The 12,855-nt window shown below is 29.9% G+C and overlaps 2 protein-coding genes across 8 annotated transcripts in view; one reads left to right on the plus strand and one right to left on the minus strand.

Annotated features, from left to right (window-relative positions):
- Positions 1–263: 263 nt before the first annotated feature.
- The window catches only part of LOC126851197 (uncharacterized), a 91,187-nt gene continuing 78,595 nt past the window's right edge, over positions 264–12,855 (minus strand). Inside the window, exons 3-6 of one of the 2 annotated variants that reach the window (XM_050594896.1) lie at positions 1,162–1,366; positions 707–1,056; positions 458–576; positions 272–392 (exon numbers count right to left, since the gene is read on the minus strand). In XM_050594896.1, coding sequence (XP_050450853.1) covers positions 770–1,056; positions 1,162–1,366 — 492 coding nt within the window. In that variant the 3' untranslated portion in view covers positions 272–392; positions 458–576; positions 707–769. Of the gene's footprint in view, positions 393–457; positions 577–706; positions 1,057–1,161; positions 1,367–12,855 lie in introns of both variants that reach the window. The other variant, XM_050594905.1, reaches the window with a different exon arrangement.
- The window catches only part of LOC126849491 (uncharacterized), a 143,650-nt gene continuing 136,983 nt past the window's right edge, over positions 6,189–12,855 (plus strand). For 3 of the 6 annotated variants that reach the window (XM_050591406.1, XM_050591413.1, XM_050591422.1), the window contains exons 1-3: positions 6,254–6,872; positions 7,572–9,533; positions 9,754–9,986. In XM_050591406.1, the coding sequence (XP_050447363.1) occupies positions 6,815–6,872; positions 7,572–9,533; positions 9,754–9,986 (2,253 nt within the window). In that variant the 5' untranslated portion in view covers positions 6,254–6,814. Of the gene's footprint in view, positions 6,228–6,248; positions 6,873–7,571; positions 9,534–9,753; positions 9,987–12,855 lie in introns of those variants that run through there. The other 3 variants (XM_050591398.1, XM_050591433.1, XM_050591390.1) reach the window with 3 other exon arrangements.

Consider the following 12,855-nt stretch of genomic DNA (forward strand, 5'->3'; position numbering starts at 1 on the left):
GCCGAAATTTTGTCAACGTTCTTTCCAAGAACATTAAGTTGAGTATTCGTTTGAAAATATGCGTGACAATACATTCCGTACTGTTTCTTTTGATGAATAAACACCAATTTTTAGAATAAATGTTCTCTGAAATTGATAAATGAGAAAAAGTATTATAAAGTATTATATTTAATTTTTTTTTAAATTTACATATTCTTTTAAGAAGAATTCTTCTTATAATAGTACATCTATTGTTCTAATTTCATCAATGGATTTTAATGGCAACATATTTTTTACACGCTCGGTTGAAACATTGAATCGCATATTTGGCGTAAGTTTGTTCATATGTTGCAATATGTCTTTTATTTGTAATTCGAATGATGCGCACATTCTCATCAATGTTTCTGTATTTGCTGTAAATAAAATATTGTGATTTAAATTGTTTTTTTTTTCAATTTTTACATAAAAATAAATTTACCTTTAATGTCTCAAACACATTTTGTCTTTATTATTGTTGTCATAAAATGGATTATAAACTTCAGATTGCAGATTTTCTTCTGCACATTGTAAATTTGATGTATGATGTATAGGTTAATGCTGAAGTATATACGATTAGTGCAAGTTTCATCAGTAAGCGCAGGAAAAAATATAATAGATTTGTTTTACATGTGTTTTTTTATATGTGTACCTTCTATTTATATAAATTTATATAATAATAAATACTCACTATTTTCAAAAATAATTGTTCCATCTGTAGGCACAAAACAAGTATTCTCATTTCTTGAGTTAACTATAATAGAAGGTCACTCTGGTAATTTGCTTGTGTGGCTTTCAATTGCTTATTATCATTTTCTTGAGTATCAATAGTATCCGCATGTAAATCTTTATTAGACTTTTTCTTGCAGCTTCCTTTTGTAAATTGTACATTAACAGAGTTGTTTCTCTTATTATCATTATTTCTTTCATCATCTGACAATGAATCAATATCGTCAGGACTAATGTAGCGACTTGGAGGAATTTTCTTTCGATATTTTTTTCCCAACTGTGAATCCTCTGCAGAGGTATAATTTTCATATTCTGCAATTTTACGTGCTTTTTTAAATGTTTTTAAAACAAATAAATGCGAATATTATACTATATTATATATATATTAAAAAATATTTATATGTAAAATGTTCTTACCATAATATTTTTCTATGTTTATTGAAAATAGCATCCAAGCTTTTATATTAAGTTCTGTACGTTTTATTATAAGCGATTTTGTATTCTTTGTATTTGGTGGCAGCCACCAACACATGTAGTTATTTCTATCTTTATGTAACCAGTTTGTTGGAATCTCTGATGTAAGATCATCATCAATAAAATAAACTACCGTATAAGCCATGTTCTAAAAAGAAATAAACATATATATATATATATATATATATATATATATATATATATATATATATAAAACTTTGATAATTAAAAAAAATTATATCAGAAAAATTAATAATTTTTGTCTTCTTCTTTTTGTAATTATATTATTAATAAGAATACTTACATATTATTATGTAAAGAAATTAAATTATAATCGTGTAAGAGATTAAATTAATTTTTTTTTGTAAACATTAAATATATAAGTTTTTTTTATCTTGAATATAAAAGATAATTAGTATATATTTAGTAGTTAAAGATGCTAAAAATTTACCAAAATAAAAATTCTGTTAAAAATTCTAAAATAGACAAATATAAATTATTCGAATTTAAATTGTAATCTTTTGCGTCATGTATAATAAAATAATAAATAACAGAATTTTAGAAAGCATATTAACTTTCTTTGCATAAAATTTATTATAATTACGAATAAATAAATAAATACACATATTTATAATAATGTTTTCGAATGAAGCAGATTTGATCAACCTGAGGTTGATTAATGACATCAGTGTATCATTAATGACATCAGTGACACCATTTCTGTCAATAAAGGACGTGAATTTATATTAAATAATGATTAATTGAAATGAATTAAACCCATCTATTCGAAAACGCTATATATTCTAGATAATAATTATTTTATTGTTTGCAATAATTGTTGTTTATTTAGTTAATTGCGATAATTAACGGTACAATTACAGATTTTCCACATCCAAAATATGTTAATTTTAAACATTTTTTTTTACTTCAAAAATTGGAACAGTAATATTTTTAAAATGTTTATCTATTATAGAAATTTGCAAATTTAATGAATTATAAGGTCGTACAAATAATGATTCAATTTTAGTACATTGATCACCAATAATACACAATTTTTTATTTGAAAAAATAATTTTTTTTACAATAAAAATAGAATTATCTTTTAATAAACAACAGTTGTTTGGATTTTTTTAGAAATAATACATTCTTTTAATTCTACAAAATTAATTTTTCCTGATTTCGAATAATGTACGCGTGAATATAATTTTATAGAATCTTTTATAATAGGAAGTTGATTTTCTTCACTTTTTCTATTAATTAATTGTTCCAGAGGTTTTTCTGATTTTTGAACTTTTTGCCTAATATTTCCTAAATAATTTTCAAATTGAAAACAACTAAATTTATCTAAAGAACCAAAAGTTTTAACATTATTTGCTAAATGTAATAAATTGTAAACGTTATATGACATGTATTCTCGGCCATATAAATTTTTATAATTATCTACGAAATAAAATAACAAATTATGCGCATAATTATTCATTTTTATACATAACTGAGGATCACACAAAATCTTAATATGAAGCATAAGAAAATGAGTATAATATTCGTTAGACATTTTTGATTTTAAAATAACAGGTCCTATATATAATAAAAATAAACGAAATTCAGTTGCTTTCCATTTGTCTAGTTCACTTAAATTATGTGATAATCGTGCAAATTCTGATAGAATTGAAAATCTTATTTCTAATAACATATTACATATATATTTTTGGTATCCCATAGTTAAATGAACATTCTTTGAACCTTTTACCCAAAATAGGAGAAGTCGTTTTATTATTCCCAAACAAACAAGGTGCATATAATCTAATTACAATTTGATTGACCATATTAATTTCTAATTTTTTGAAAAAAAATATACCTGTATGTTCTTCTTGTTCTTTGCTACAAAATGATTCATTAGTCCTCAATGTAAATTTTAATTCTGGAAAAATGACAGAATTGAAGTATTCTCCTTTCTGAGTGCATTTATGACAATTAAAATTAGAATGACTTTTTGTATATGTTATGAAAGCTCTTGCATCACAAATGATGCTTGCAATCGATACTTTACATATTTTACCATTATACAAAACGCCATTTCTGAGAATCTCTATCATTTCATTTATAAAATAATTTAAATAAGTATTGGCATTTTTTGGCTTTGACAATCCATGATATACACCAACAGGAAAAGGTTCTGAATATCCGTATAAATTGATACTAAAATAGACCAAAACTGGCTACCAGAGCTTTTTGATAACGACATTCCATTACAATTAATTAATAATTTAATATAATCTGGACATTCTTTAAAATATCTTTCTATTGAACATTGCAAACCGTTGGAAAGTCCGAAATGTACATAAAAAGCATTATCTAATTTTTCAATCTGTTGTAATTTTCCTCTGTGTTTGCATTAACGTTCGAATATCCTTAGGTAGTGAATTATGACCACAATAACGAAATATTTTTAATAATGCATTACCAGATTTATGAGGTATTTGTTCTTCAATAATCCATGCTTGTAATTTACTACTTAAATTTTGTGAAGTACTATTTTCATCATTATGACTAAAGTAATTTTCATTTTCTAAGAAACTTGAATTTGAAGAAATAGTATGCTGTTCAACTTTAAGCAATGGATTTTCTCGATAACAATTCTCTTCTATATTCGATAGAGAGTCGAAAAAAACGTATTCCGAAAATACACGAGTTGAATTTTTATTATTCGATTTCTCTTTTGAATATGAAAATGATTTGCATCACATTTCATAGAATTCTTGTAATAATATATTCTTGAACGTATTAGTTGATTTTTTCTTCGTTTTGACAAAAAACATATATGTCTTTCGACATTTCTTCTAAATATGTGACCTAAACAATCCATATCACAGAATTAAATATTGAAAATTTACAATACATTGTAAAAAAAATACTATGTTGAACTCGAAAATGCTATATGTTTATATTAAATAAAATATAATTTAACTTAATAAAAACTAATAACGTTACTAATTTTTACAAATGATTTTGCCATACATATTAAAGAATTTATGAAATTAGGGTTAAAAATTTGATCGTACCATTAATTACTATAGTACCATTAATTAATTACTACACTTATTGTGTGTGTGTGTGTGTGTGTGTGTGTATAAAATATGCATACAAGTATGTGTGTATGTACGTATATATGTGTGCATATTAACAAGTGAATTTAAAAAAAATAATAATTGTACTTATATATGAAAGTATGTCTGAACTGTCGAATGACTGTAGAACGCACACTTTACGCAAGTGTTAATATAAAAAACTATCTTTCTCTCCAACAAAGAGGTAAGCGTGCTTGCAGCAGCAATCCGTAATATCGTAGACATTGTAATATAAATTCTAAATAAGAACTATATCGTTGTATTAATATTCGAATTATATAAAAATGCATGTAGATATGTGTGTACGTACATATATGCATGTATGCGTATTGACTTATAAGTAGATTTGAAAGAAAAGAATAATTAGATTAATTTGTTGTACTTACATATATTTATTTCACAGAGAGTTCTAGATGATTTCATAGAGATCTAGACAACGAAGAGTGTTTGTTTTACTATATTCAAAAATACACACACACACATGCACACACACCCTCTTCGCATATAGTAAAGCTGATCGAACGCTGTAGCGGGATGATTTAGAACAATCGTTCGTCTTTAAAGGATTGTATTCTTGATTGATTTCTAAGATGATTTTTCCTTTACGAAAATTTTGTCTGAAGCTTAGTTTTTAAATTAGGAAATAGTGAGCGAATTACGAGTACGCTGTAGCGTTGTAGCTATAGCGTGCGCCTCGTGTAAGCGCCTGCATCGGATGGTGAGCTGCGTCGCTCCTACCTATCATATGTCCGACTCGTAATTTGCTCACTATTTCCTTTTATAATTCAAAAACTAATCTTCAGATTTTCAAATTTTCGTAAAGGAAAAATTGTCTTAGAATTCATTCAGGAATACGACCCTTTAAGGACACTATACTTGTTTTGATACACCCTGTATATTCACATATGTATATACGCAAGTATAAAATTTATAAAAAGTGAGTGCTTCTTAGCCTTGTTGAGTTATTGCTTTCTGCCACAAGGCCAAAAAGCATTTTCAGCCCGTATCTCGCATCTCGGCCGTAAAAGCGATATCCTAGGATGCGTTTCATGCATTGAGCGCATAGATCGCCTGAAAATCTATAGTTCACGTAACATATATTATAGATTTCCAAGCGATCTATGCGCTCTATGTGTGAAACGGAACGCAAGAGAAATAAGGACAGGATGCGATTGTCGCTTCTTGTTTGATGTTATCTCATCCCAACATCGCATCCGTGTATTCACATGCATGTGCCTTCATGAATGCTACACATACGTGATAAAAGAGAGACGAAGACGGCGCAATCATCTCTCTTTGTCTAGCGATCAGTGTACTACCCATATATATAATACTACTATATTGCTAGTCACGTATCTTCCCAATAAGCGGCGTTAGCGAAAACTTTACGATGCAGATGTATATCAATCTTTCGCTTCCACAATTTGTGTACTTGACGCAATGCGCATGCGCGAATTTTGTTGAGCCAATAGTATTACATATATGGCTTACATATGCCAGCGCATGCGCATTGTGTCAAGTACACGAATTGTGGAAGCGAAAGATTGATATACATCTGCACCGTAATCTTTTCGCCCACGTTGAGCTTTGATTAGCAATATAGTAGTATTATATATATGGTACTATCACTATCGACAATATTGAAAAGTGGATGTAGCACAGCATGAACCATATTGAAAGTGGATGTAGCACGGATATGAATCAATTGACTGTTTTATCATGGCTCCGGAAAGTGGATGTGACCATGTAGTTCTATGCGGCGTAAAATGGATGTACGTGACGCTAGTATACGATCTAGAAAAAGCGTCGTACAAAAAACGAGCGTAGCGACTCTCAAGTTTCTCTTTGAGCTCACATGTACACAGCTTCCATATTATACTAGTTTTGTATATAGAATTCTGTGTCTTACATACTTTTATGTAACATATCCATATATACACACGCGCGCGTACGCGACACAGCATACACATCATATACGCACACATATTACTGCGCAATACTCTCGAATTATTCTATTCTATCTTATTTACAGATTCGCATAGAATAACAGTTTTGTCAAAAGCATATGAAAATAAGACTATTGCTTGAAATAACGTATCAAATTCCTAATCTGACGTGTATCGAATTTTACAATAAAAGTGTTAAAAGTTATTACAATATTCGGCAAATGATAAAATCGTGAATATAACGTATATGCGTTTCACATATAATTATACAATTTGTTTTTCGTTTAAAGTTAAGGTGCATGATGTTAGCGTATTCTCTGTAATCCCTGATTGTTTTTAGAACATGTTTAATATCGAAACAAATATTTTCAATTACATTATGTTGGTGTTATATGCTAAATAAAAATCACATTTTTAATTATGGATGTTATTAATATTGATTGAGTCGCATATGTATGGTTATACGGATATTAGATCTGTGTAGAATTGCTTAATAAGTGCAGCAGAAACCTCGATGGCATTATGGAGAAGTTTGTGATTGACTTGGATAAAGTTCTCAATGATTTTGAATTCAATGAAGGTAAAGAATTTTCAATCTAAGCGTATAATTATACATAGATATTTTCGTCTTTTAATTTCTAGATTTTGTAATTAAACTTTAAGACAAATAGAATTTTTATCATATAAAGTTGTTGAAAGAGAGATAAGCATTTTTTATGGAAATATTTTTACAATTGTATATTTCTATGAAAAAATAAAATTTTCATCAATTTTTCATCAATTTTCATCAATTTTTTACAAATTTGTTAAAATTGTAGAAGTTCATATGATGTAGTGAGTTTAAAAAAATAATTTTTACAAGTTTCGATGAATTTCTTACGAATATTTTTATAAGCGATGTAGTAAATTATAAAAGTTGTATACTATAAACTGCATTATAACTATATAACGTAGCAATGTAGTGAATTGTGTAAAAGTTGTATACTATATAATGTAGTTGTAGAAAAGCTCATCTTTATATGTAAATTTATGAAAAACTACAAACGGCTCAAATTTTAATTTGATAAAAATTATATAGAAATAATCTAAGAAGTTGTAGTTACATAATAAAAAATTACAGTTTTTATATAATTTTTGTATGGAAAGTTATAAAATTATTTTCATCAGAGATGTGCATATTAAAAGGCAGATAAGAAAAATATGTTGTATAGGCTATGAATAAGTTTTTATTTTAAATATATATTGTAATATAAAATTGTGAAATATGTATTTCTTGTAGATTGCGCAGAACAAGTAGCATCAGTGGCAACTTCTACAATTAAAGCATCTACGAATAAGCATGCTGAACCTGTGCCTCCAAAAATATACAATATTAATCCTGGAAAAAGCATAGCGATTGATACAATATCATCTTTTGAAAAACACAGAGATCTTCGGCCAATAGATGTCGATTGTAGATATTTATTAACTGAAAAGAATGTAGCAGACAGTAAAGATTCTGTAAAGAATTTTTACACGCATGATTGTGAGAGTGACAATTCAGAACAGAAATCATGCGTTCATACTCATACTCCTGATCAAATGTCTTTGACAATATATAATGACATATCGTGTAATGTAATACAGAAACAACAAAATGGAAATAATGATTCAAAGGATAGCAATAGATATGATAAAAAATTAAATCAACCAAGTTTCAAGCCTAGTATCAGCAATGTATTTAATAGTTTAAATGAATATATCAATGCTCCTACTGGGAGCTTAAGTTATGTTCAGCCTACATTAGATGATCTACCTAAAATGTCCATAGATAATATAATGGAGAAAGATCTTATATTGAATAAAGATATAGCAACCACTAATAAATATTCAGTTTCAAAGAAAAAAGACATAACAGATGTAATTGATAAAAATGTCTTGGATTATAAAAATATCTTACCAATGGAAGCAAATACATTTGTCGAAGTTGAAGTTGGTAACAAACAAGATAATGCAATGCAGAATGTTACATCACAAAATTCTACTCTAATACAATCAGAAAAAAATAATAGCAGTACTACAATCTTTGTACCGAACACAATTGTTTCAAAAAATGAATATGATAATAATACCATAGGTAAAGAGATGTTTAAAACTGATGTTAATGAAAAAGCTTTGGTTAATGATGGCATGTTTAAAGAAATTTATGAAAGTATTGCTAATGAACATAAGCATTTAGACTTAAAAGATCAAAATTTCATTGATAAATGTGTATTTATCGAAAATAAGGGAAGCAATTCTGTATTTGAAAATACTACCAAATTAAATACAAGTATAATGAACAATAAAGATCATAATGAAAATACGGAAACGATTAAGAGCTGCAACATTTTATCAAATATGTTACATACAATTGATACTAGTGATGACTTTTCCGAGGAAAAACTAAATCAGTATTTGTTAGAGTTGGAAAAAGAAGAAAAATCTAAGATGGAAGATATATCACATTTGGATGATATTTGGTCACTACAAACACATGACAAAGTAAAAGATGGTAAAGAAAACATTCAGTGTCTTCAAAATGATATTAATGAAGCACCAATAGTTGAGAAAATTATAATTAGTGAACTTCCAAAAATATCTGAAGAAGATATTCAGGAAAAAGTAAAAAAATTTCCTGTAACTGATTATATAGATACATGTAATAAATATATACCAGATGTAGAATGTAATGATGCAGTAAAAACTGTTTTTAATGAAAAAAGTAATTCAGATGGACAAAATAATGAGCTGGATAAAATAATAAAAGATAAGGATAAAATTGAGACAATTGATCAAGATATAGTTATATCAGAGGATACCTTGCAATCTGTATCAAATGTTGCTGTTGAAATAAAAATCACATCAAAATTTGAAAATGTTAAAGAACAGGATAATATTAATATGACACAGAAATTACAAGATATCAATACAGATACGCAATTACAGGATAACAATAATGTTATAGAAAATTTATCACAAAATAAAGATTATAACAAGAAAGAATATCACCAAGATATAATTGTAGATAGCAAAGATGTTATTCCATTAAATGATAAAATACATGATAGTGGTTTGATTTCTAAGATGGAAATTGCTGAAATTACTGATACTTGCACAATCTCTTATGCAAATGAAAATAATCAGGAAATTGGAAAACCAGCTCGTCCTCAGACATTGGATATTATTTCAACACATGATAAAAATGACTGCCATACTCTTGGTACATTGCTGTAAAATTTTTGTTTTATATTTCCAAATACACATTGTGTTATTTATGTATTATATTATATTATAGTTTTATATTTTCATTAAGCTATTTATTAGATTGATGTATGATTATATAATAATATTTAAATGAAAAGATATATATATATATATATATATATATATATATATATATATATAGATAGATAGATAAATGATAAGAATCATTGTAATAGGATCATTAAGTACTACACCAGGGGAACTGCAACATTCAGAAACCAGAGGCATTATTGATGAAGATCGGGGTGCTTCGTCGGATGTTTCTGATAATTCCTTAGTCGAATGTAATACCATATTGGGAAAGCAACCTCCGTTTTGGGTTCCAGATAGTGATGCACCTAGTTGTATGTTATGCGATATTAAGTTTACTGTACTTAAAAGACGTCATCATTGTCGAGCTTGTGGAAAGGTATGTGAAATTCGATAAAAAAGATCAAGAAAGATCAGTTTGGTATCTATTTATCTTTTTCTTCCTCTAATGCTTATCCATTAATGAATATTTGCGACCACCTTCTCCATCTCCTGTCTATTCCTAAGTGTCAACCATGTGTATTAAGTTTCCCACATTTGTTATTCCGGTCCAGTGTCTGATATTCCGCAGCCATGACATTTTCTTCCCAATCCTCTTCCTCCTTTTATCTTACCCTCTATGATTAGCTGTAAAAATTGACATTTTTCACCATGCATGACGTGTCCCAAGTACGCGGTTTTTCTTCTCTTTATCACTTTCAGAAGTTCACGGTTTGTTCCCATTCTTCTAAGAACCTCTACGTTAGTTACTTTTGCCATCCATGGTATCTTTAGGATCCCTGCGATAGATCCACGTCTCGAAGGCTTCCAATTTGTTCATCGCGGTCACTTTAAAGGTCCCTTCCGCATCAGAGAGGAGGACTGGCCAGACGTAGCATTTTGCGAATCTAACTCTTAGGTCCAAATCAAGATCTGTGTTCGTAAATACCTCCCTAAATTCTGTGAATGCTTCTAGAACCATTTCTATACGTGTTTTCACTTTCCTGTCCAACGTCCATTCCGCATAGAGCCATGTTTCTAGGTATTTATATTTGTTTACTCTGTCTATCGCTTTCTCTTCATATCTCAGAGCTCCTCAAAGTTGTTTGGTTCTCGGTTTGATTATTATTAGAAACTTTGTTTTCTTTGTGTTAACATTTAGGCCTATGCTCTTATTCCAATCTCCTACTCTGCTTAGAATTTGCTGTAGATCTTCCATGTTATCGGCAATTAGCACTGTATCGTCCGCGTAGCGAATGTTATTAATTCAGACTCCATTGACCTTAATTCTCTTTTTAACATTCTCGAGTGCCTCTTGGAAAATGGATTCAGAGTAGAGGTTGAACAATAGGAGGGACAAAACGCATTCTTGTCGAACTCCAGATTTTGACCGCGTTTGTCGTTTCTCCATCGACTCTGATTTTTGCTGTCTGATTCCAGTATAAGTTTTTTATGCAATGTATGTCTTTATTGTCTATGTCTAAGGATTTTCATGAGTTTATGATGTTATACTCTATCAAAAGCCTTTTTGTAGACCACAAATCGCAGGCATACGTCTTTCCTTTGATTGTAACAATTTTGTACCAATACTTGCGTTGCTACTATTGCTTCTTTGGTGTCCAATCCTTGTCTGAAACCAAATTGTGTGTTGCTGATGCATTCTTCGCATTTTTTGTATATTCTTCTGTGCAGCACTTTCAGAAATATTTTCAGGGTCTGGCTCATTAAACTAATGATCTATGTTCCTCACACTTTCGTGCGTTACTCTTTGGTAATGATATAAAGTACGATGTAAGCCATTGCGCGGGATACGTGCCGATGTCGTATATTGTATTAAATATTTTATGAAGGATTGCTATTCCTTCTTTTTCAAGGAGTTTGAGAAGGTCTGTTGGAATTTTGTTTGGCCCAACCGCTTTGTTTTTGAGTTCTGGATAGGAGTTCTGGATAACGTTTCATTATTTCTTCTTTGGTGATTGGGGGGCCCATTACTTCATTGTTTTGTTTTCAACATATTTGTTTTCTTGTCTATGTTGGGCCTATCGTCTGAAAAAAGATCTTCTATTTTATCCATATTGCTTCCTTCTCTTGTTTGTTAGTGACTATCTCGTTGTTGTTGACCAGCGCGGAGTGATTTTTCTTCCTATAAATACCCGCAATTTCCTTTAATTTCTTATGCAGATTGAACTCGTCATGTTTAGATTGTAATTCTTCCAATTCTTCGCATTCCTTCTCTAGCCATTCGTTTTTTGCTTTTCTAATTCTTATTCTTTTCAGTTTTTGCAATCTTTTGTAATTGCTATGGTCGCCTTGGCATTTGCATTTGCGGCGTTCATCCATCAAGGAGAGAATCTCGTCATCCATTTGGGTTTGCGGTTTTTTCTTATGTAGCTCAAATTTGTCTTTGCTATCAGTGTTCTTTCCATCTCATTCCATATATCCGTCACTCTTGTCACGTCTTTGTTCTCTACTTTTGGTTTCAATTTTGTTTCTATTTTTATTGATTTCTTTGCGTATCTGTTTCCTTATCGCGCTTTGTCAGATCTTCTCGTTTATTTTGTGTTGCTGTCCTGTGTTTTTATGTTTTACTAGTTTGATTTTTATGGTTGCTTGCTAGCAGTATATGATCCGATGGGACATCTGCTCCGGAATATGTGCGCACTCTTAGGACTGATGAACCAAATCGTTTATTTATGAATATATAGTCAATTTGATTTCGGATTATGTTTTCAGGGTTGTCGCCTTGGGCCTTTCATGTGTATAATCTTCGGGGTAGTAGGTGAAACCAGATGTTAATCGCCTTCATGTCTTCTTCTTGACAGAATTGTAGAAGTCGGTCACCTCTCTCATTCCTTCATCCAAGGCCAAACGGTCCTACCAGGTCTCCATATCTATCACTTCCCAGTTCGGAGTTGAAGTCTCCCATTTTTATGGTAATCTCATGTTTCTTGGAGAGCTTTAATAGTTCTTTTATGTCTCTTTTGAGTCATAGAATTTTTCTATTTCTGTGTCTATCTCATTCGTCGTTGATGCATATACCTATATGATATTAAGATCGACAAACCTGAGTTTTATCGTGGCAACTCTGTCAAAGTATGGGACAAATGCTGCGACACATTTGGTGATGTGTTTTGCCACCATAAAGCCCATTCCTTTCCTATGGTTTCTCTCTTGATTCCTGGAGTAGTATAGAGTGCCCTCCATAGTGGTACTCTCTCCCTCAGCGTCAGGTCATCCTGTCTCTGATACTCCCAGTACATCGATGTTTA

Source organism: Cataglyphis hispanica, chromosome 1 (assembly GCF_021464435.1).
Source record: "Cataglyphis hispanica isolate Lineage 1 chromosome 1, ULB_Chis1_1.0, whole genome shotgun sequence".
In the NCBI taxonomy this organism is placed as follows: Eukaryota; Metazoa; Arthropoda; class Insecta; order Hymenoptera; family Formicidae; genus Cataglyphis; species Cataglyphis hispanica.